Source organism: Sander lucioperca, chromosome 17 (assembly GCF_008315115.2).
Source record: "Sander lucioperca isolate FBNREF2018 chromosome 17, SLUC_FBN_1.2, whole genome shotgun sequence".
NCBI lineage: Eukaryota > Metazoa > Chordata > Actinopteri > Perciformes > Percidae > Sander > Sander lucioperca.
The window spans coordinates 8,297,303-8,319,560 of record NC_050189.1 but is presented as its reverse complement, the minus strand read 5'-3'; the positions used below and the strand labels follow the sequence as shown (position 1 = coordinate 8,319,560).

Sequence of the window (22,258 nt, the reverse complement as noted above, 5' to 3'; positions counted from 1 at the left end):
TGCTGGCAACGGCATCCGTAGCGACTTCCTGATTGGTCCACCCGGCTCAAATTTCAGCCAATGAGAATGAAGCGCAGTAGATTTGGATCCGCAGCTGAAGCACTTTTGTTAGCTGAGCTCTCGTCTAAGAAGTAACACAACAAACCTGGACTATTTACAATAGTTAAATGCGCTGAAGGCGTTTCTCGTTCCTAAACTAAGCGACCGAATCAAACGAGTAGGAATTGGAAAACACGGTAAGACAAAATAATACATTATAGCTTTATATTTTGAATGCAGAATCGGTTCACGTGTGGAAACCCCACCTCACAAACACAATGATGCATACGCTCTTTAGCTAACTTAATGTTTCTCTATTTCAGCGTTACAACTTTTTTTGTATCTGTGTCTAGCTAACACTGTTAACGTAAGCCTTGAAGCCACAGGATGTTTTTAAAACCGACCCGCCATTTGTGTTTAACATTAGCAGATCAAAGTGCAGCCGCTGCAGCGTTTGTTTGCGGGGGATAAAGGAGCCAGCCATGCCCTTCACTAGGGGAAAGAAACCCGCACTCCCCGCTGGGAGCAAGATACCCAAGCTTAATGCAACAACGAGTGAGAACCAGGTAAAAGATGCACTCCATGTTCGTTTAAATAACCAGCTTGGTTGCAGAGGAGAGGCTGTTAACAAAGCAGACATAGCAGCAGCTGTTCCTTGAAGTTGCCTGTTGCCCAGAGGTCAACGTTTAAAAGGATTAACGTATCTAAACGTTAAGTTAATGAGACTTGTGGTAAAATGCAAACAACGTATTTTATTTTTGCAATCAGTGCATACATGTGATAAGTGTGTTCTCCTGTTATGTTGCAGGACGAAGGCCCACAGGTGAAGAGGTCCTCCTCCCCTCCTCATGGAGCCCCGAAGAAGAGGACTGCTTTTATCGACATCACTAATGTGAGTCTTGTCTTACAGGTTTGTGGTTTTGGTAGAGTGAACAGCATCCAAATTCTAGGGTCGACGTTTAAAAAACATATTGGATGAAGCAGTTGGCATCAAGGTTGTTGTAGGGCTGGGCGAAATGGGAGGGAATCAAATTTCGAGATATTTTTGACCAAATACCTCGATAACGATATTGCGACGATATGATGTAATTGGTGCTTCCACAAAATATTTACATAATGAGATGACTAAGTGGGAACTGCAAGAACAGTCTGGAAAGTTAAGAAAATTACATCACTTTACTGTAATGCAGCCTGTAAAACCAGGAAAAGACGACACTTATGTCATGTTATGATATTACGAAATTTCAAAATCTAAGACCATCTCATAACTCATAATATCTCTAGTGCTGCCAAACGATTCAAATATTTAATTAATCGCATTAATGTCATAGTTAACTCGCAATTAATCACACATTTTTTATCCTATTCTAAATGTCCCTTGATTTCTTTTTGTCCCATTTATTTTTTTCCCCTCATTTTAATGCTTTTATCAACATGGAAACATGGATCGGCTTGCTTTTGGGCAAATGTTTTTTTTTTTTTTATTGAAAACAACATTGGCATACTGTAGTGTTCAATTTCACACTAACATTCTCACTTGGAGCAAATAATCTCTCACACAATGTAACGGCTTTGACGAGGGGGCGGAGAATTAGCATCAGCTGTGTGCTTGGCCATCAAGTGGTATTTCAGACTGGACGTGCTGCGATGATAGCTCAGTTCACAACGACAAAACACACACACATCACTTTGGTGTTGTCAATGGAACCATTTGGCAACTTTTGGAAAGTAAACTTTCCGTTGAGAATCTTACTGGCATCCATTTCGGCGTCTCGCGCTCGCCATCCACTCCAAACGTAACGTTAGCCTACTACTCTTTGGCCGGCTCGCAAGCCCAAACAAGTGTGTGCGGCGTGCCTGTTGTTTTGTTCCCGGTCTAGCTAGATCCGGTGTGGTGTTGTAGTTTTTCTAACGTTACTAGTTGTTGCAACGGCATGTGAAAAAAAAACTACAAAGTTTGCTAGGCCAAAAAGAATGTTAATCTTGCGATTAAAAAATGTACGCCGTTAAAATGGGTTTGCGTTAACGCCGTTAATAACGTGTTTAACTGACAGCACTAAATATCTCATATCGCAATATCAATTTATATTGATGCATTGCCCAACCCTAGGTTGGAGACACTTTGTCTATAGTGGAAAACTACCTTAAACCAACCTGGTGAGTAGAAATGAAATGGTTACATCTATGACTATATTGTCAGTATTAGCTGATAGTAATATCCCTCCCTGCATCATTATTATAGCGCCATGTTCTCTGACTTTATGATAATGTTTTCTAAGTGGTAATGTTTTATATTAGTAAAACATGATTGTTTTGGTCTGAATGATCACTGAGCCTAGTTAAACAAAGTGTGGCTTAGGAAGGACAAAAACGATCTTAAAATGTTCTTCCTGATTATTGTTTTTAGGACTTTTGATGACATCAGTGTTTTCATATTGATTGTGGTTTTGGGTTCGTTTTAGCAGAGCTATTCAACAGCTGGCTCTAAAGACCATCACCTTAACTTTGAGTCTCCTCTGATTGCATCGTTGTGTAACACCACCGTGCGTCAGTGGAGACACTTTTGTATTTGTTCAGACCAAAGCCACGGCGATGCACAGAAAATTTGACTCGTGATCGTGACGCTGTCAAGTAAAATTGCTGGAACATGTGTATGTTATGGTGCATGGGTAGAAAGGGTCCTTTTGTTAACATTTGTGAGGTGTTATGATTATAACCGGAGTGTCCCTTTTTTATACTAAAATACTGCACATGTGCCATGATAATGACATACATGGTGTTCCAAAACAACATTTATGAAATATTTTGTGTGTTTTTTAAAGCTTTAATGCGTAATTTTTTTTTTATAGTAAAGGGGCGCTATGAAAGTTTCAGCTTCGGAATAATTATAACTGCTGACTCCTTGCTCGGTCAGTCTGTCGTTTCCTCTTTTTCTGTTCCTCCGACAATGCTTTCTGCTTCTTTTTAGCCGACTCAGCCAGGACGATGGTGTGAAAAACTCCATCGCTACCTTGTTCTTATAGATAGCCGGTTCCTGAATGGGCGTATGTGTGCAGTGCCGTGAAGCAATTAGTTACATCGCGAGACCTGATATCAGGCGATACTTCCTGACGCTGAGGCCGGCGGCTCGCTGGCCGAAAGTTGCAAGGGTAGTTTTTCCGCTCACAGGCACTAGGGGGGAGCAATACGACCACCATTCAACCCGAAAAAAGTGATATAACCATTCCAATGACTCCGAAGCTGTTCAGTTAAGGTAAATTAAGCTTAAAAAGAGCTGCATAGTTCCCCTTTAATGAACGTCCGTTAAGTTTAAGCCATTGCCAAATGCCAAAAAGTTACTCCAAAGCTAATTGAGGCTATCAGCTCCACACAACTCTCTCTATATTTCTCACTAGAGTCCATGTTTTTTTTTTAATCCTCCTTGGCTACTAGCAACTGCGTGGGGGCGCATGCGCATTTACAGAAGGCTTGTGTCATGTGGATGCAACAGCAGCATTGCTGTCATTACTTAGAATTCCTCGTGGGGGCGACAGAAACTACGCACTATAGCTTTAAAAGCAATTTTACCAGCAAATATTTGTCATATTTCAGACATGATCTTTGGCCCAAAAACACACAAAGTAGCAGGAAGGACAATATGTTGCAGTCCTGTGTCACTCCAGGTTCTGAATGTTAGACAGATGACCTGGACAGTACTTTGAATAAAAATGTAGCTTTCAGATCCACCAGCATGTTGCCGAGTTCTGTAGCATCTAATTCTGACAAATGTGCTCTCCGCATAAACCTCCCCAGGTTTGATTTATCAAGATCTGAGAGTGAGAATGACGGGCCATGTTTCACCCGCTGCTGTCTGAAAGCAGAATGCGTTATGGATGATCTCCTGCCGTGTGTGTCTTTGTTTTAACTGCTCGTCCCTGTTGACGACAGGCTGTCGGTCAGTGTCTGTCAGAGTGTCGGCCCAGCAGCGATGGCAGCTTCAGGACAGTACGTATCCAACGCTTTGGTGGTGGTCACCATGTGGGGCAGTGCGAGAAGCATGGTGTCAAACCAGGATCTGCATTTAACACATCAGGAGTACCAGTGTGCTGCATGGACTGTCAAATACACTACCGGTCAAAAGTTTGGGGTCACTTAGAAATCTCCATTCCACTCCATTATAGACAGAATACCAGCTGAGATCAGTTGCATTGTTTTTTTTTTAACCAGGGCAGCAGTTTTCAGATTACATTATGTGCTTACATAATTGCCAAATAGTTCTCCAATGTTTTCTCAGTTAGCCTTTTAAAATGACATCAGATTAGTAAACAGAATGTGCCTTTGGAACATTGGATGAATAGTTGCTGATAATGGGCAATGTAGATATTGCATTAAAGATCAGCCACTTCTTTCTGCAACAGTCGAGAACCCTTTTGCAATTATGTACGCACATAATGGAATCTGAAAACTGCTGCCCTGAGTCACTTAATCACATAACCTGTCACCCTCCACCAATATAGGTGAAGATTTAAGATGACCGCTGAAAGGCTGTGTTTACCTATGGAAATTCCTCTTACTCATCAAAACCCAAAGCCCCACCAGTACTTTACATCCATGAGGTTGTTTAATGTGTCGGCAGATTAACTTGTTGAATATCCCAATAACAATGTTACTTTCGATACATTTATTTCAGATGTTAATGTGTACTCAGTTCTGCCGTTCGGCTGCTTTCCAAATTCTGCTAAAAGCAACAAATTGCTTGTTGAATTTAAAACAAATGAAAGGAAATCGTATCCAAGTTTCTTTTTATTGAACAAATTGAACATTGAATTGAAATATAAAAAGCACCACCATAAAAAAAAAAGTTACATTTTAAAGTGCAGTTTTCTGATTTTCTTTCAACTAACACAACAAAAAAAAATCTCCGTGTCTGTTGCATTATGTTGCAGCCTTTTCACCATGTGTTTATTGCGACAGTTGATAGTGCGATGACGATTTAAAAAAAAAAAAATAAAAAATGCCCTAATGTATACACGAAAATAGCACTGAGGAAGTGCAACATTTAATTGAACTGTATTTTAATCATTGACTTTGACATTAATGACACACAAACTGTAGTGTTTGTGTGAGTGACACACTGCGTCCCTGGGGTGTGGTGTGAAGGTGTAGCTGGGTTCTCCACTGTTGTGTGAATTGATGCACACTGCTACCTCACCTGGTTGTGAAATGAGCACCGTGTTTGTTTGCCGTCTAGTTGGCTTCACAGCAGCAGTTTTGGCGACTGTGAGGTGAGCAGGGCGGTGAGAGTTGGCCATGTGTTTACTCAAATCGGGATATTGCAGCACTTAGACACGAGTCCGTTTTGCACTTTGTGGCGGTTTTCCCAAAAGACTTCTGGCACTGATCCTAAATATCATCACTTTTATAAATGATAATTAGTAAATTGAGATATTTTTTTTAAACATTGCCATCTTATTACCACTCACTGTAAACTACCAAGGGTTTTTATTGGGCAATAAAAAATGAGTGAACAAGGGGGTGATTCAAAAATCCTAATCCCACTTTGACTGTGTTCACAGGCTCATAAGGTTCAGATCAGCCTTCCAGGGAGGAAGAAGGAAGCGGGCAAGAAGCAGGTGAAGAAAACAAGCGCCCCCTCAGTGTCTGCGAAGAACAATGCCAACCTGACAAAGTAATGCAGCCATTGTTCTTGTCTGTTTTACTCTGCCTCGATTTCAATTTCTGCTCTTTCTCCAGTAGTTCTCTCTCCTTTGCGGTAGATTTAATTTGCAGCCTCTCTCCCTCTGCAGGTCTTTGTCGGTGAGCTCAGACGGGACGCCCGATGAGAAAGAGAAGACTGATTCAGAGGAGGGGAATGAAGAGGCGGTGCAGAAGGATGTAGCGGCTCCAGTAGAAGGGCTGGTTGCTGCTGTGCCCCCTGCTGCCCGTGAAGTGCCAGCACACCTTCAGAAACAACCAGTAAGGGAAATTCAAAAGGAGCTTCTGACCTGTACAGATGTTGTAGAAAGGTTTGTTGTTTCCTCCTCTTTACTCACATTCTCCTCCTTCTTGCAGATCCCAGAGGAGTTTGACATCGACTCTGAGAACTCTGAGGATTGTTACATGTGCCCGGAGTACGCAAAGGAAATCTTTGACTACCTCAAACAGAGAGAGGTGAGCCAAACCAAAACACTATTACCAAATTCCAAAAGCAGTTTGAACATTTTTACTAGGATTTGCAGTCACTGTTCCCCCAGTGTGACTTAAAAAAAATAAGCCTATTTTAGTGCAAAGGTCATCTTTCTGTTTTTATCTCGTCTCTCTTCCGCTTTATCTTCTGCAGGAGAAGTTTGTCCTCTGTAACTACATGCCCCAGCAGCCCAGCCTCAACCCAGAGATGAGGGCAATCCTGATCGACTGGCTGGTGGAAGTGCAGGCGAGTTTTCCTGGTAGCCTGTTGTCAACTTTTGTTAAAGGAACACGCCGACTTATTGGGACTTTAGCTTATTCACCGTAACCCCCAGAGTTAGATAAGTCCATACATACCCTTCTCATCTCCGTGCCTGTTGTGACTCTGTCTGACGGCTCCACCGGTAGCTTAGCCTAGCACAGAACCTGAAGGTAATCGGTTCCAACTAGCCTACTGCTCCGAATTAGTGACAAAATAACGCCAACATGTTCCTATTTACATGTTGTGATTTGTATAGTCACAGTGTGAACAAACAACAAGGTCACATGAGACACAGCCACTAACTGACCGTATATAAACTGGGAACTATATTCTCAGAAAGGCAAAGCATCGCTGATCTGCTCGGGGCTTCTCAGGTGCTTTAAAGCATATCACTCCGCCCAAGTAGCAGAAGTAGCACTGCTTTGCCTTTCTGAGAATATAGTTCCCAGTTTATATACGGTCAGTTAGTGGCTGTGTCTCATGTGACCTTGTTGTTTGTACACGCTGTGACTATACAAATCACAACATGTAAATAGGAACATGTTGGCGTTATTTTGTCACTTATTGGGAGCAGTAGGTTAGTTGGAACCGATTACCTTCAGGATCCGTGCTAGGCTAAGCTACCGGTGGAGCCGTCGGAAAGAGTTACAACACCAAAAGTCCCAATAAGTCGGCGTGTTCCTTTTTTAAATAAGATATTTCAAGGGTGTAAAATGAGTGGGGTAATCCCATTTGTAAATTTAAAGTAAAATCATTGCCAATTTAAACTAAGGGGTTCAAAAAACATACATTTTGAGGCATGTATAAACAGTGATCTAGGTAACACTTGTGTTGCTGCACAGTTGGATGCCAGAAGCTAAATTACAGCAATACAAAGTTGCGTCTCTGTGTTGCTGACGTACCAGCTACAGTTAATGCCATAATGCTTCTCCAGTTTTGCAGCACGTTGACTGGATTCTGTTTATGTGCTTGTTTAGGAGAACTTTGAGCTGTACCACGAGACCCTGTACCTGGCCGTAAAGATGGCAGACCACTACCTCTCCAAGACTCCAGTCCACAGGGAGCTGCTGCAGCTCGTCGGCTCCACCGCCATGCTCATTGCCTCCAAGTTTGAGGTAAAAATGCACAGCATGCAATTCAAATTTGATACAACAATAGTTTGAGCACATTAACTTACTGACACCCCCCCCCCGACTCCTGTTTTCATGTTTTATTTTGACGGTCCTGCAGGAGCGCAGTCCGCCTTGTGTCGACGACTTTCTTTATATTTGCGACGATGCGTACAAGAGGGAGGAGATCATCTCCATGGAGGCCAGCATCCTGCAGGCACTGTCCTTCGACATCAACATCCCCATCCCCTATCGGTTCCTCAGACGCTATGCCAAGGTGTGTGTGTGTGTGTGTGTGATTCCCTTGTGTGTGTGTGTTGGGTTATTCCCTTGCATGACTGTGAAATGGGCACTTTACTTGACGGCCCTTTTGGGTGTTTCTTTAGCTCTTGCAAAAACCTAACCTGGCCTCCTTTTTAATGCCACGGCGAGCCCTTTTTGCTCTTCACAATCTCTTGGCGTCTGCCCATGTCCATCATCCCTCCCCTCAGCTTTTGTTGTGCTGTCTCTGCAGTGTGTGAATGCCGGCATGGACACGCTGACCCTGGCCCGGTACTACTGCGAGATGAGTCTCATGGAGATGGAGCTGGTGTCCGAGAGAGGCTCGCTGCTCGCCTCAGCCTGCCTGCTGATGGCGCTCGTCACCAAAGACCTGGGAGGATGGGTAGGCTCTCCTTCAACACTTCCTTACACTCTCGCTTTGTTTTGGCCGCTGCTTTTTAGCTCCCTGTTAAGATGTTTTCTGCAGAAGTTGATTTGGTATTGTTGGAGTAGTTCTAAAACTGTGCCAGAAGGCTCGTGAAGACGGAGATGGTTTTCATTTTAAAATGAAAACGTCGTCGTGTGGATGTAGCCTTAGATCCTGTGACTGTCAGTGTAAGTGAAATAGTTCCTCGCGCTTGTCCAACAGTTAAGGTGCCACCGTTTTTGACATGGATGAATTTTTAGTCCTGCATGACGAGAACGAACTGCAGCTCTGTCTGGAGAGAACAGTCCTCCATCAATTTAAATGCAAATTGTTTTTCTATGTAAATGTGAGTTATCATTGCAGCAGTAAGTGCAAGGGGCAGCGAGTAATTCCACTTTGTTCCTGGGTTGATTCCAGAATCTGCTCCCAATTTAGAAATGAACATTATTATTATGTAACATATTGAAAACAACCGAGCAATGAAAGCCGAGCGATGGATTTGTGTTTTATATTTTTGTAGCTTTTTAAGTGTTCAACATTTTTCTATACAAATGTCTCACTTGTGCTGCAGCGTCCCATTCTGCAGTTCCACTCGGGCTATCAGACGTCAGACTTGGCACCTGTTGTCCGAAAACTCTACGAGATGCTTTTAGCTCCTCCAGACGATAAACTACGAGCCGTCAGGAGCAAATACTCTCACAAGTAAGTTTAAAGACCTGTAAACCCAACCCATTTATAATGAAGTGGGTAATGTTGATGAAACGCACAAGCAGCTAAATATTTTAAACAGAATAATAATAATCAATTCTTCTATCTTTCAGAGTGTTTTTCGAAGTTGCTTCCCTGCCATTGGTCAACGTTGACATTTTGGACAACGCGTTATCTCAGTGAGATGTCGCCTTCCCCCCCAAAAAATAAAATCTTGCCAGTATAAATTTAGTGAGAATACTTTAAAAAAAAGAAAAGAAAAAAGAATTCCCTCAAACCTGTATATATTGTGTTAATATGTTTAATATTTATACATGTAGTCTAGCCAGTCTTTTATGTAATATTGGAAATAAATCTTTAATTCCAGTTTGTGATGGAAAAGAGTTTTAATGTGTTGAGTTCTGCCAGTTTATTATGTAAAGGTTTTTAATAATGGCATTTTAGTGTTGCATTTGGGTACACTGTTTGGCATTCATTTTATAACATTTTTATAAGAGGAAAAAACGAGAAAAAAATTCATTAGTAATTTGTAAGCTCCGTCTGTGTATAATTTTAAGATGGAGAGGTGAAATTAGTAAATTGCTTACTTTTTACTGATGAATTATGCACTGGCCCTCAAGTTTTTATAAGTTTTATAAATTGTTGAAGTTAGCAGGTATGCATGTGTGTATTTTCATACATTGTACAGTGTTTATCATGTTAATATCACTATGCTTAATTATTTCTATAAAAGACGACCAAATGATGCTGTGCTATTTTTAAATAGCTGTCATGCGTACTCTTAAAATAAAGTTGTTTTTTTTATGTTTGATAAAATGGCTGTTCATCATTTGGATTATAGGATTTCTTTTTTAATTCTATTTTAATAATGTATCCATGTCTCGATGTAGGAGCATCTCTCAAACCTGATATGTGCAGGATGTGATTGTGTTGTTCGGCCACTAGAGGGCAGTAATGCACCATGTTCCTCCAGGCTCAGACACTTCTCTGCATGGTGCTGCTGCTTCTTGGAGCCCAAATTGATCAAGTCATCAGATCAGTTTCTCTTGAAACGCATTAGATTATTATATTGAAGCCATGTTGGACTACTGTTGATTCTATTACCTAATACAGGGGCTCCCAAACTTTCAGCTCGAGAAGCTCAAGAGAATCCCGGTAGAGAAGGGGGGGGGGGGGGGGTTGTTAACAGCCCCGTACGTAGCATCTGAGCTGAACAGACTAGTGTAGCAAAAAACACTTTTTGTATTTTAATTAGGACAAGAAATTTGCATATAGCATTGTTATGCATTTTACTCTGCCGATTGGTGACCCATTTTGGGAAAGACTGCCATAATATAACCATGTCTTGCTGTTAGCAGAGGTCTGTTTTGAAGGGTCAGTCTTTACCTTTTGACACAGTAGTTGGACATAAAATTGTTAACTCAAGGACCACTTTCTAGATTTGTAGTGTAATATAAAATAAGTGGACACTTGAGTAAAGAATTTTGTCAAATATGCCTACTCATGCTCACACTTTGATCTTAACTACGTTAAGATAAATAATATGGATAGATAAATCATCTCTAAAGGTCAGTCGGTCCCAGATTTGTAAATAGTGCATGTACTGTAGGTGCTTCATTCCTGTAGTGGATTTTCTGCTAGTTTATCATCAAATGTGTTCCTTTTTTATGTAAAATCCCTGAATTGCCTAGCTGAAATGTGCTTTACAAATGAACTTGCCTTTCCCTGATATCTTGTGGTTAGCAACTAAATATTCAGCACCTTGTGTTAACTGGGTAACATGAATGTGATTGCTGAATGCCGTCTATGCTTGAAATTGGGCCATCAGTGGTACTTCTGAAGGATTTAAAGGGACAGTCCTCTTTGGCAGTTCACATTTGAGTTGGGACAAGAGTAAGAAGACGGGGTGAAGTGTGAAACATTCAATTCTATACTTCTTGCTCAAAGTAAAATATTAACTACAGCTTGGACCCAAATCAACAATACACAAACATAATGTACACATAGGTAGGCAACGCATTCTGAGGTCAGCTCCACGGCGTTGTAATGAATGTTTGCACTTTCTTTGGACAGCTTTCCACTGGGCATTTTGGAAGCCTTTTCTCTGTCTGTTACATGCCAGTGCAGATACTTTTTTGTCTGCCTGCACAGTAAATAAACCGGTTCATCTGGGAGTCTTTTTTTACACTGCTACTAAATTTCAGTCTTGGGCTTGTAGCCAAACCCATAGAAACTACTGCCAGTAGTCAAACTGTCTCTTGAGGCTCCCCCCTCCCCTCCCTCAAATATCCTCAGATGACAATCACCAGTGTAGCGGTTGGCTAGCTCCTGGGCTGCAGAGATTTGTACAGCTCAATAAATTGACCTGATGAAAGCTCTGATTCTTAACCCCACTGTTGTTCACACACACACACACACACACACACACACACACACACACACACACTCACACTCAGCAGCAAAAAGAGAGCTGCACATTTTGTACAAAACAGTTTGTGTTTGCACACACACACACACACACAAAAACACACACACACACACAGTATATGGATCCCTGCCAATTGCTACTCAGTGGACATCATCTCGCCAAACACACACTGCTGCGTCTTCCCTGGAGACTTCTGAACCTATTCTTCCTCTGCTATTCACTCGATCAATTGATTGATATTGGCTGCATTGTGTGTGTGTGTGTGTGTGTGTGTGTGTGTGTGTGTGTGTGTGTGTGTGTGTGTGTGTGTGTCGTCCCCCACACCAGTTCAATCTGAGCCACAGATTCCAATTACTCAGTCTTATTAAAGTGTGCGGGTGGAGATAGTGCCCATTCGGCTCGGGGAGATTCGCATCTAAACTGGCGCTGCCGAACTTCATATGAGCTATTGATCAGTGGTTGGCTGGGAAACAGGCTCTCAGTCTGTTAGTGTTGCACAATCAGAAGGAGCTGGCAGCATTTCAGTCTTTAGTTCTCACTTCTGAGGTGCAGCTACTGTTCAAGACAACTGAGCTGTAGAATAAAGGGAAAGTTTGGTTTGGGGGATTTTCCATTTTTTTTACTTATCCACAATCACATTAAGTCTTGAATGTCTTTCCAAGTCTCTGCAATGCAGTTTTGAAGCTTTAAGCAGTTCTCAAAGCTAAGATAAGACACCATTATTGTTCTAATTTCCAACTGCATGCAGAGTCATGAGTTTGTCTGGCTCTGGATGAAGTCCCCTTCAGCTCATAGCATCATAGCTTGGTTCCACAATCACAAGCCAATTGTCCAATTTGTTCTGAGATTCAAATGATGTTTTGGGCAGTGGTGGCATAGTGGTTAGTGGGACCGGGGGGTCGCCGGTTCAATCCCCAATTGTACAAATATGTGTGGGGAAAGTGAAAGAGCAGCACTTGTCCCTCCCTCATTACCATCACTGAGGTGCCCTTAAGCAAGGCCCTTAACCCCAACTGCTCCAGTGGAGCTGCTCAGTGGCCAGCAGATCAGACTGTGGTTGTACCGGGCAGCTTCCAGGTATGAATGTGTAACTGTGTGAATGTGACGTTGTCGTTGCAAATGAGAAGTTGTTCTCAATCGACTATACCTGGATAAATAAAGGTTAATGTTTTGCCGACTGATATCAGGCTGTCAGAAAATAGTGACAAACATGTTTGTTGTAAGTGGATTAACAGTGATAAAACATCTGTATATTACCCTCATCATACATTTACTACATTCCTGTTTACTCCTTTTATATTACTGTCTAATTTATATTACTTTATTTTATTATATTTTATGCCTTATCTTAACTTGCGCTACTTTGTGTTTAGATTCTCATTTTGTTGTTACGTGTGTGATATTCCTTTTCTTTCTTATGCATATTTTATCAGCATTGTTGGAGGGAGCCAGAGACCTTAGATTTTCAGTGCCTACTGCTTTCCTAAGATTTCTTTTATAACTATTGTAGTTCTAGGATGTGTAGCCACCTTGGTTAATAAAAACAAAAACAAAACAAAAAAACAGTTGCACTTTAATTTGGCTCTTTGTAGTATATGGCTTCTTTAAAGCTAATGTACTTGCACTTACTACTTGTTGTCTGGAGTTTGTACTTTCAAGGTTAACACACACAGCCTAATTGGAAGTCCCTTTGGATAAAAGCGTCAGCTAAATGATATGTAATGTAAATGACATGTAATGTAATGAAGCCCCTATGCTAAACACATTAACATGTTCAAATCCACCTCTTTTTGCTTGATTTTCGTCTATTTCCCTTTCCCAAAGGGAAAAGCTTATAATAGAAGAACTGCAAGGCCAAAATGCATGTACGATGCTGCTTTTGAAACCTAAATTATTCTAGTTTCTGAAAATGTGCTTGATTGACATGTGATTATAACACAACATACACTACAGCAATTTAAACATGGTTCAAAATAGTTATTTTGGTCCCGTCTAAAAAAAACAAAACAAACTAAAACACAGTTTCTGTCTCCCCCATGAGGAATTCTAAGTGATGACAACAACACTGTCGGCGCGTCCACATGATACAAGCCTTCCGTGATCGCGCACCGCCCCTACCCCACGCAGTTGCTAGTAGCATGGTAGCCACGGAGGATTAAAAAAACAGGATGGACACTTCAGAAGAGGTTATTATTATCTTCACTCGAGTTTCTACGCGCGAAAGTCACCGGATGAAACAATATTCTGAACATAGTCATACGGAGAAATACAGAGAGGTGTGTGTGTGCGCCCCAGTCAGGCGGCGTGAGAGATGCAGTCTCACCTGGGCCGGGCCCAGCAGTTTGTAAAAAGTACAGCAATGTTGTGGTTGTACTTTATAAAAAAGTTTGCATACGATATGCCCATAGGATCTGCCTCAATTAAACAGTGATTTAACCATGCACCACCCGGTGGGCACTCTAGGTGACACAAATCAAACACACCCATGGCGTTGCGACCACCGACAGGACAGGTGCACTCTGCGTCTAGCTAACATGCTAAATGCTAACATGGTGGATCCTCCAGCGGTGACTTCTGAGTTCACTGCGGAACTTTTACCTTCGGTGAGGTGTGTGAGGACTTTCTGCTGCTTTTGTTTGAACCATAGACTGTCTATGGTTTGAACATTTAGAGGGTCACAATGGGACCACGGGGGCTGAGTGGACTGGATATATTATGCATGGAGAATGAACGAGCACAGAAGTTGAACCTGGAGCAGGTTGAGGATTTCGCGGGGCTCAAGACTCACAGAATGGCGTATGTGACAGGTGAGTGCAATTAACAAGCTCAGCATCAACGTGTGTGTAGCCGCTGTGGAGTTTATATTGTTTATACATGTTTGCTTTGGTGATGTTTTATTCTGCTGTTAATTATTTAAGTATCAGGCAATGTAGGCCTAATTTATGTGGCTTAAAGGGGTGATAGAATGATTAAATAGGGTATTTCACACATTTTTTGGCCCTTATGCATCCCTGTGTAATGGCTCTATTTGGAATGACAGCTTTTCTTCCAAATATGGTATGCTCATGAATATTTAGATGAGCTATGCGCTGACTGGGTTGAGGAACCACATACACATATTGGAGACAATATAGGAGGTCTCATATTACCGGTTCCAACTTGGAATGGTTTTAAAAATTAAGATTCCAATGGAATCGTTTCTTTATTGGAATCGTTTGGAAAATGTGGTTCCGAATCCGATCATCAGTTTCAAATTTAACATGCGCAAGTTTGGGTTTCTGTAGCGGCCAGGCGGTTGTTGTGTTGCAGCCATGGAGCACAGTAAGTGGAGCTCTAAAGTGTGGCCAAAGAGTATAGAAGTATCAAGAGGCGAAACTCAATAGAACGTTGTGTCCGAGATGGCGGAGCTGCACTCTTTAAAATGTTCCATTGCAAGTAAGGGGGTAAGCTTCTCCTCGGACCACGTAGCTCCTATGGCGCCATTTTGATGCTACCAAGCCATCACCCCCGTTAGCATTCCATTGACTGCCATTCATTTTGGCGCCACTTTGACAGCGAATAACTTTACATCTGAAGAGTTTAAAGACTCTATTTGTCCATTGTTTATTTCTAAAGAAACACGACAATGTATAAAAGGCTCCATTACCTTGTACCTCACGTTATGGCTCCGTAGCAGACGTTTTTATAAAAATAGGCTAACGATTGGGTCATAACCACGCGACTTACTGTCGCACAGTAGAGAAATTACCGTACCGTACAGGAGAAGCGCGCAGGCAGTTTCGTCTCACATTAGCTGTTTAAGTGTAATTACTAATGTTAACTAGCATTTTAGTTAGCAATAATTAGCCTGTGCCTATCTCCTTACATATACCTACGCTCTCCATCTCTGCAAGATTGGGAATGATTGAGATTTCTCTTGGCACAGCTACCAGAAGACTTACAACTTTCAGACAGGTTGTTCACGTCACATTTACGTCGTCGCTCTCAGTTGGAGGCTGCGCAGTAACGCTCAGCCATCACCGGAAAAGTGCTTCCAATATCCTTCACTGGTCTCCGTCCAGAGCAACGGGTTGGTCCATGTCAATGATTGCAAGCTGCAGCTTGGTCATGGGTGCGTTTGTTGCAATGGAACGTTCTAAAGAGTGCAGCTCCGCCTTCTTGGACTGAACGCAACACAAGGTTGTATTGAGTTTCGCCTCTTGTTGTCTTCTATACTCTTTGGTGTGGCTGAAAAAGCCCGGAAAAACTGTAAATCACCATTGAATAAAAATGTCCTTGTCTGTAAAGACCTTTGAGACACAATAGAGACAATATAAATCTTAAATGGGCCAAGCTCGGCCAATTAGGGTAGTAGCAAGTAGGTTGAGATGGAGCGGCTAGGCTAGGGTTTAGCACTTCAACTGCTGCCATTAAGTTGAATTGGCTGCAACCAGTTGCAGCTTAAATTGACACGCAATGTTGAACATTAATGATGAGTTTGCAATTTGCATAAACGGTTTGCCTTAAATTTAACACTGACTTTCCACATCGAAGCCTGTATACAGATCTATTGCATATGTGAAAAAAAAGTTGTAAAAGCCTTTTTGTGTCTCCAGAAGGAGTTGTGTGAAAATCTAATACGTTGCCTCAAGTGATGTCACTTGAGTCAGCCTACCAGACCTCTGTAGTCCACTCCTCACTCACTAACACACCTGAATCTCCTGAGTTGCATTGTGGGCATCGATTTAAGATTATTAATGGAAACTGTCCATCTTGAGTCTTGACAAAATTAAAGGAGTGCAATGCTTAATCGGTGGAGTACTCGTTAAAAGTAGGGGTTTGGGGGTTAATATGAACATGCATAGTAGGTGGTGTTGCATAATATTTTTCCGTCCTCTGCATGAATTATGATTTCTTTTTTTTTTTTTTGGGCCTTTATACATTTAGCACAGCTGAAGATATGAAAGGGGAGAGAGGGGGGATTGACATGCAGCAAAGGGCTGCAGGTCGGAGTTGAACCTACGGCTGCTGTGGCGAAGAGTATACCTCTATATATGGGCGTGCCCTCTACCAAGTGAGCTACCCAGGCGCCCGAATCATGATTTCTTAAATCAGTATTTTCATTCAGTACCCAGTTTGCAGTTTGTAGGAGTGACTCAGTCCTCCCTCTCTCTTTCTCCCTCTGCCCACCTCTTTCTCTCTGTACCTCTTTCTGTTTTCCTGTCACTGTTTCTTGGACTGAACTGCAGGTTTACAAAACAAAAGCTAGACACTAGCAATTGTCTCTCATTGTTTGTTTCAATGCGTATGCGTGTGTCACGGTGTGTTTCCTGTTGCTCACTGATACACAGTGTGTTTTGGGTTTTCTCATTGTGTGTGCGTGTGTGTGTCTGGCTAATTGTCTTGGCTGTGCCACGTTGCCATTATCATTCCCCAGCTGGACGGAGAGGAAAGGGCAACATCGCCCTGTCGTAGAAAAGAGGGATTGAGGAGAGGAAAGACGGGGCAGGGAGAGAAAATAAATGAGCCAAAACAATACAGGGCCAGACGTTTGAGAATCGAAACAAGCAGCATGAATATGGATGAAGCGGCCGGGGCTGCAGAGCCAATCACTACATCATCAGAGACACCGCTGTGTTTAAAAATTTAACAATATCTTAAAAGGTCACTTTAATGCTGCTTAGTGGGTAACACAAAGACTGCAGAGAGCCTAAAGAGGAGAACTACACAACACATCTCATTTTCTGACCTATGAACCTATCTTTCATTAAAACACCAAAAACAGTGTTAACAGAGTTTAAAACCTACAGCATTTGTTATTTTCTTTTTATAGAGGTTGGAGACCCCAATGTGTTTACTGCTCGTTTAATACTCTCAGATGTAATTAATTACTGATTGTGGGTGTCTTGTTTAATAAGCTCTGCACTTTTAATTGCAGTGTTGTTGAAGACCTCTGGCAGCTTAAACTTATTGTTGATCCTTTACATTATCTCTATTACATTCCACAGACAAAACATTGCCTTGTTTTTTTTTTTTTTTAACTAATTTAATGAATGCTGCAAAGCACAGAACATATCAAAACATATTTCAGAGTGAAATTAGGGGACAGAAAGCTAGTTGCCATGGCAGCAAAGAGTTTTTGGCAGGCGTGGAATAGGGTATGGGGGCTTTTAGCTCTTCATCGGTTTCCGTTGATCTCAAGTGGACAGTTTGTTCCTCTGAAATCACATGTACACTTTGGGAACAACTATTTAAAAAATGGAGTCCTTCCAGCTGGAACGGCACGGAACCTGCTTCGAGAATATATGAATCAGGTTGATAGAACAGCAGACAGGGTCACATAATGATACTGAAAACTATCGTTAGCTGGTTAGCTAGCAATTTCTTCTTTTTCAGGTTGCGTCAACTGCTGGTCGAGAAATTGCTTCCGGATTTGTTTTCATTTATTCCCTCTGATCTGGGCCTCTCCGGCTACTCTAGTGCTTTATTAAATACATTTTCTCAAGGTGTTTCATCCTTTTCTGAAGAGAGGTTATTCTGGGCTTTTGCCCGAGCTCTTTTCATTCCTCTGAAGTGAATTGGACATTAAAATCAAGCCAGCTGTTATTGTCACTACTCTTAATCAAACCAGGGTACTTTCGGCCATTTCCTGTCTCTATTGTAACTACCTCCTGAAAGGTAATTTCAGCAGTGCAGCCGAACACATTCCTGTAGTTATTCTCCTTCAGTTTTCTTTGTTAAATATTGCCGCCTCATCTTCACTCTTCCATCTCATTCCCTCTGATTACACTCCACACGTTATCTATAAAGTTTGTTCTCCCAACCCTTTTTTTGTGTGCTTTTTTTCTCACTTGATTCTGTGCTATTTATATTCAGTCATATGCATAAAGGATTAGATTTAGTAATTTAAAAGTCCTTCGCCCATTCCTGTCAGCTTCGTTCTTCTACCCATCAAAACTGCCGTCCTAAGGTTTCTTCCTCTCTTGGCAACAGATTCTGATCCCACTGAGAGTGAATTGCAAGTTATTCACACTGCCAACCTCCCAATCAATATCAACTGATGCTCCTAAAACCCTTTCAACAGACTGGCTTTTAAATACTAATCCACCTGCTATGCCATGTTTGGAAAGTTCAGCCAAGATTTTTTTTATTCATGTTTTTCCATTATTTCTTTACTGGAAAGTTTCTATTACTTAAGTCAACTTGATTTCATTTATATCCCAAAAATGACAGAGAACACATTTGCCTCTAGAGCGTTGTACAGTATCTACCCCGAAACAAAGGCTACAATTTGAATTTTGAAAAACTCCCCTCCAACTGAAATAAGAGGGAAAAAGAACAGAGCCACAGGAAGACATCAACATATATTCTATAGTTTTTTTTTTTTTTTTCAAATTTGAAAATACTATAGGGTTGTGTAAATATGATAGAACTTGCGTTTTGTCTTGGTTCAATTTGCATACAATATATTAATTCAGACAAAATATTTATTCCAATTGTTTTTGTATTTACACTTAATATAAATGCCCTGCCAGACATTTGGAATTCTATAAAAAAAACAACCACAGATTAAACTATTTTTATTTAGCAAAACTCATGTATATCTGTTCAAACAATCATTGCACTTCTAGAAGTTTCCTAGAGCTTTAAGCAGAAAGTTAACTGTCCTATCCTGTGTGATGGATAGGTAGGCTGTAGTGCTGCTGACTGGGTTGAATTTAAATTTAACAAAGGATCAGTATTTCACAACTCCTTTATCATCAGTCAGGACCAACGATACATCAGATTGCTGATCTTTTCCTTTTCCTGGCTGAAAAGAGCGTGCGTGCGTGCGTGTGTGTATGTGTGTCAGAATCAGAATCAGAAAGGGCTTTATTGCCAAGTACGTTTTTGCACATACAAGGAATTTGTCATGGTGTCGTTGGTGCATGTCACACATTGAAATATAAGAAGGATAAAAAAATATAAACATATACACACAGTATGTACTAATAACGATAAAATAAATGTAAATAAATAATAAAATAAGTTAAACAGTAGTAAAAAGAAACGCTACAACAGAGTAGGTACAGTGGCATGTAGAACCAGAGGTGGGGTGTGGAGAGAGTCAGGGTGGGTTCTGGGCCTTGTTGGTAAAGCTAATGGAGGGGAAAGAACTGTTCATGTGGCGTGTGGTTTTGGTCCTGATGGACCTCAGCCTCCTGCCAGAGGGGAGTGGCTCAAAGAGTTTATGTCTGGGGTGGGAGGGGTCAGCCACAATCTTTGCAGCACGCTTCAGAGTCCTGGTGGCGTATAGGTCCTGGAGCGGCGGCAGATTGCAGCCAATCACCTTCTCAGCTGACCGAATGACACGCTGCAGCCTGCCCTTGTCCTTGGCAGTGGCAGCAGCGTACCAGATGGTGATGGAATATGTGAGGATGGACTCGATGATGGCTGTGTAGAAGTGCACCATCATTGTCTTTGGCAGGTTGAATTTCTTCAGCTGCCGCAGGAAGTACATCCTCTGTTGTGTTTTCTTGACGAGGGAGCTGATGTTCAGCTCCCACTTGAGGTCATGGGAGATGATCGTTCCCAGGAAGCGGAAAGACTCCACAGTGTCAATTGTGGAGCCACAGAGGGTGATGGGGGCAGGTGAGGCTGGGTTCTTCCTGAAGTCCACAACCATCTCCACTGTCTTTAGAGCATTGAGCTCCAGGTTGTTTTGGTTGCACCAGGTCACCAGGTGGTCAGCCTCCCACCTGTAGGCGGACTCGTCACCATCAGAGATGAGTCCGATGAGGGAGGTGTCGTCCGCAAACGCGCGTGCGTGCGTGCGTGCGTGCGTGCGTGCGTGCGTGCGTGCGTGCGTGCGTGTCATCCTCTTCTCTCATCTCATTCTGGAACATTTGTTTCTTAAAAAAATGACAACCCAAAGCCCAGTGTCCTGCAGAAATATGACAAGCTAGTGATCATCATCTCACCCAGCACTCTAGAGACCGTAATGCAGACTTCACTCTAAAATCATGGGAAAACATGCTTCACATAGCGTGACCTCCTAAATTAAAGTGCCCACTAGCAAATCCATCTCTTCAAAAAGTGACCTATCCAAGTAAGTGCTCCTGTGCGGCTGAGGTCCTGGGGATATGGAAAAGATGTTGGAAAATATTTCTTTCAAACTGATTCCAGGTCACTCGAGTGGAAATCGGATGGTTTTTGTGTCACCGTCCTAAACCCTACTCCAGGTTTTCTGGTCCTGATGGGGGTGAATGGTGTGTGTTGTGTTACGGATGTTGATTCGCTGAACCAGAATAACTGTGGAGTGTGTGATGAACTACAAGTCACAAACACTTCACTGCTTTTCTAGGAATTTTACAGTAAATTATTGTTGCCTGCATGACTTGTTTTTTTTTTTAGACATTTCCATAAATGTGTGTGTGTGTGTGTGTGTGTATTCTGGTGGGTGTTGGAATAAAATAAAAAGAATAAAGAGGGAGACCAGCCTCTGGTAAGAAACATTGAGAAAATAGGCACACAGACTCAAACACACAAACACATGATGAACCTCAGCGGGCAAATCTTGGTGGAACAATGCAACGGCCAGATGTCTGTGTCACTGTAGTCTGGAACCTCCAGAGAATAACAAAGAGGTGACGTTACCCTCCGATGAGCTGGATAAAACACCTAGCACTAAAAGCTCAAGTCTGACCCAAAACACATTTCACATGTGTTATGTATTGTGTGTGTTAGAGGAAGTTTAGTTTGGTTACTGCTTTTATTTTGGCGGTACCTTCTCCAAACAGTGCAACCACTAAAACAATCTTCTCTTAGATTGTCTTACACTATCATGTAAAATTAAAATGTTTCACCTGAAGGATGTTATGTTGCCATGCATCCAAAAATGCTTTTATCCCTGTTGCATAAAACATTGCATGCATTGACCCCTGCAGTTTACAGACCGCAAGAACTGAGAAAAGGTGCATCTTTATAGAAATAGAGACCTTAAAAATAGTGTTTGTGCTGCTGATTGTATTTTTATGCTAGAATTTTGTTAAAAATGTTCTTACTTGTTTTTAATGAAAATACACATTATGTGAAAGTAACAAAAAGCTATGATGCATGATTTACTATTTCCCAGGATGCTTTTCATGAACCCACATAGCAATGACATAAACATATTGTTTTCAGTCGAGGCATAATAAAGCCCACCGCCTCCCAGTTCATGATCATTTGGCCGTTGTTGTGCTTGCAGCTGTGTCTCTGTCTCGTGGCTGAATTGCATTCTCGTCTATTTTCTGCTGATGTGGGTGGAGAAATTGGTGTCTCTGCCTCTACAGTGATCAATTTCACACCCTGTGTGAGTGTTGGATGTCGCAGAATGAAACTGAGGGGATATGATACTGAAGCTATTACCTCTGTTGTCTATGTTTAGTGATAAGAAAATGACACCATTAGAAGACAGAATTATCTCCGAAACAGATTCTTGTGTTGTGCGAAAGCAGGCTCTTGTCATTATTAGAAGGCGTTTTCTTTGGTTTTGTACATGCAGTCTGTAATGAGCTCATGACAATATGCATGTGTGTGTTTCTGGGTGAAAAAGTGAGCTATGGAGACATAGTGTGTGTGTGTGTGTCCTTTTTTTTTTTTTCTTTTTTTTTTTTTTCAAGAACTAGTAAAAGTCTTTATTTCCATGCATTATTAGGCAGCAGGCTCTGAGCCAAATAGCTTCCACAGTGCAGATCTCTTAATGTACCAGTCAGTCTTCATTCTGATTCTCACTGATGGTCAGCGACTGAAAAAATGAGATGGCAGATACAGAAATGAGGTTTCTCTGGGTGGCTGGCCTCGCACTTCTTGCCAGGGCTAAGAGCTCACTGATTCAGTGCGACCTCTGCTGCTCCTTC

The 22,258-nt window shown here is 41.8% G+C and overlaps 1 protein-coding gene across 3 annotated transcripts; it reads left to right on the top strand.

The window, feature by feature from the left end:
* Positions 1 to 35: 35 nt before the first annotated feature.
* Positions 36 to 9,779, top strand: ccnb3 (cyclin B3). 3 transcript variants are annotated; one of them, XM_031304132.2, is made up of 13 exons: positions 36 to 236; positions 470 to 605; positions 848 to 931; positions 3,967 to 4,023; positions 5,595 to 5,707; positions 5,826 to 5,994; positions 6,091 to 6,189; positions 6,359 to 6,451; positions 7,444 to 7,581; positions 7,697 to 7,852; positions 8,090 to 8,239; positions 8,835 to 8,965; positions 9,085 to 9,779. In XM_031304132.2, exons 2-13 carry the CDS (start codon positions 522 to 524, stop codon positions 9,152 to 9,154), a joined length of 1,344 nt encoding a protein of 447 aa, XP_031159992.1. In that variant the 5' UTR covers positions 36 to 236; positions 470 to 521; the 3' UTR covers positions 9,155 to 9,779. The 3 variants fall into 3 exon arrangements, with proteins under 3 accessions (XP_031159992.1, XP_031159991.1, XP_031159993.1); XM_031304131.2 differs by having other exon boundaries at positions 37 to 236; positions 467 to 605; XM_031304133.2 differs by lacking the exon at positions 3,967 to 4,023 and having other exon boundaries at positions 40 to 236; positions 467 to 605.
* Positions 9,780 to 22,258: the final 12,479 nt, after the last annotated feature.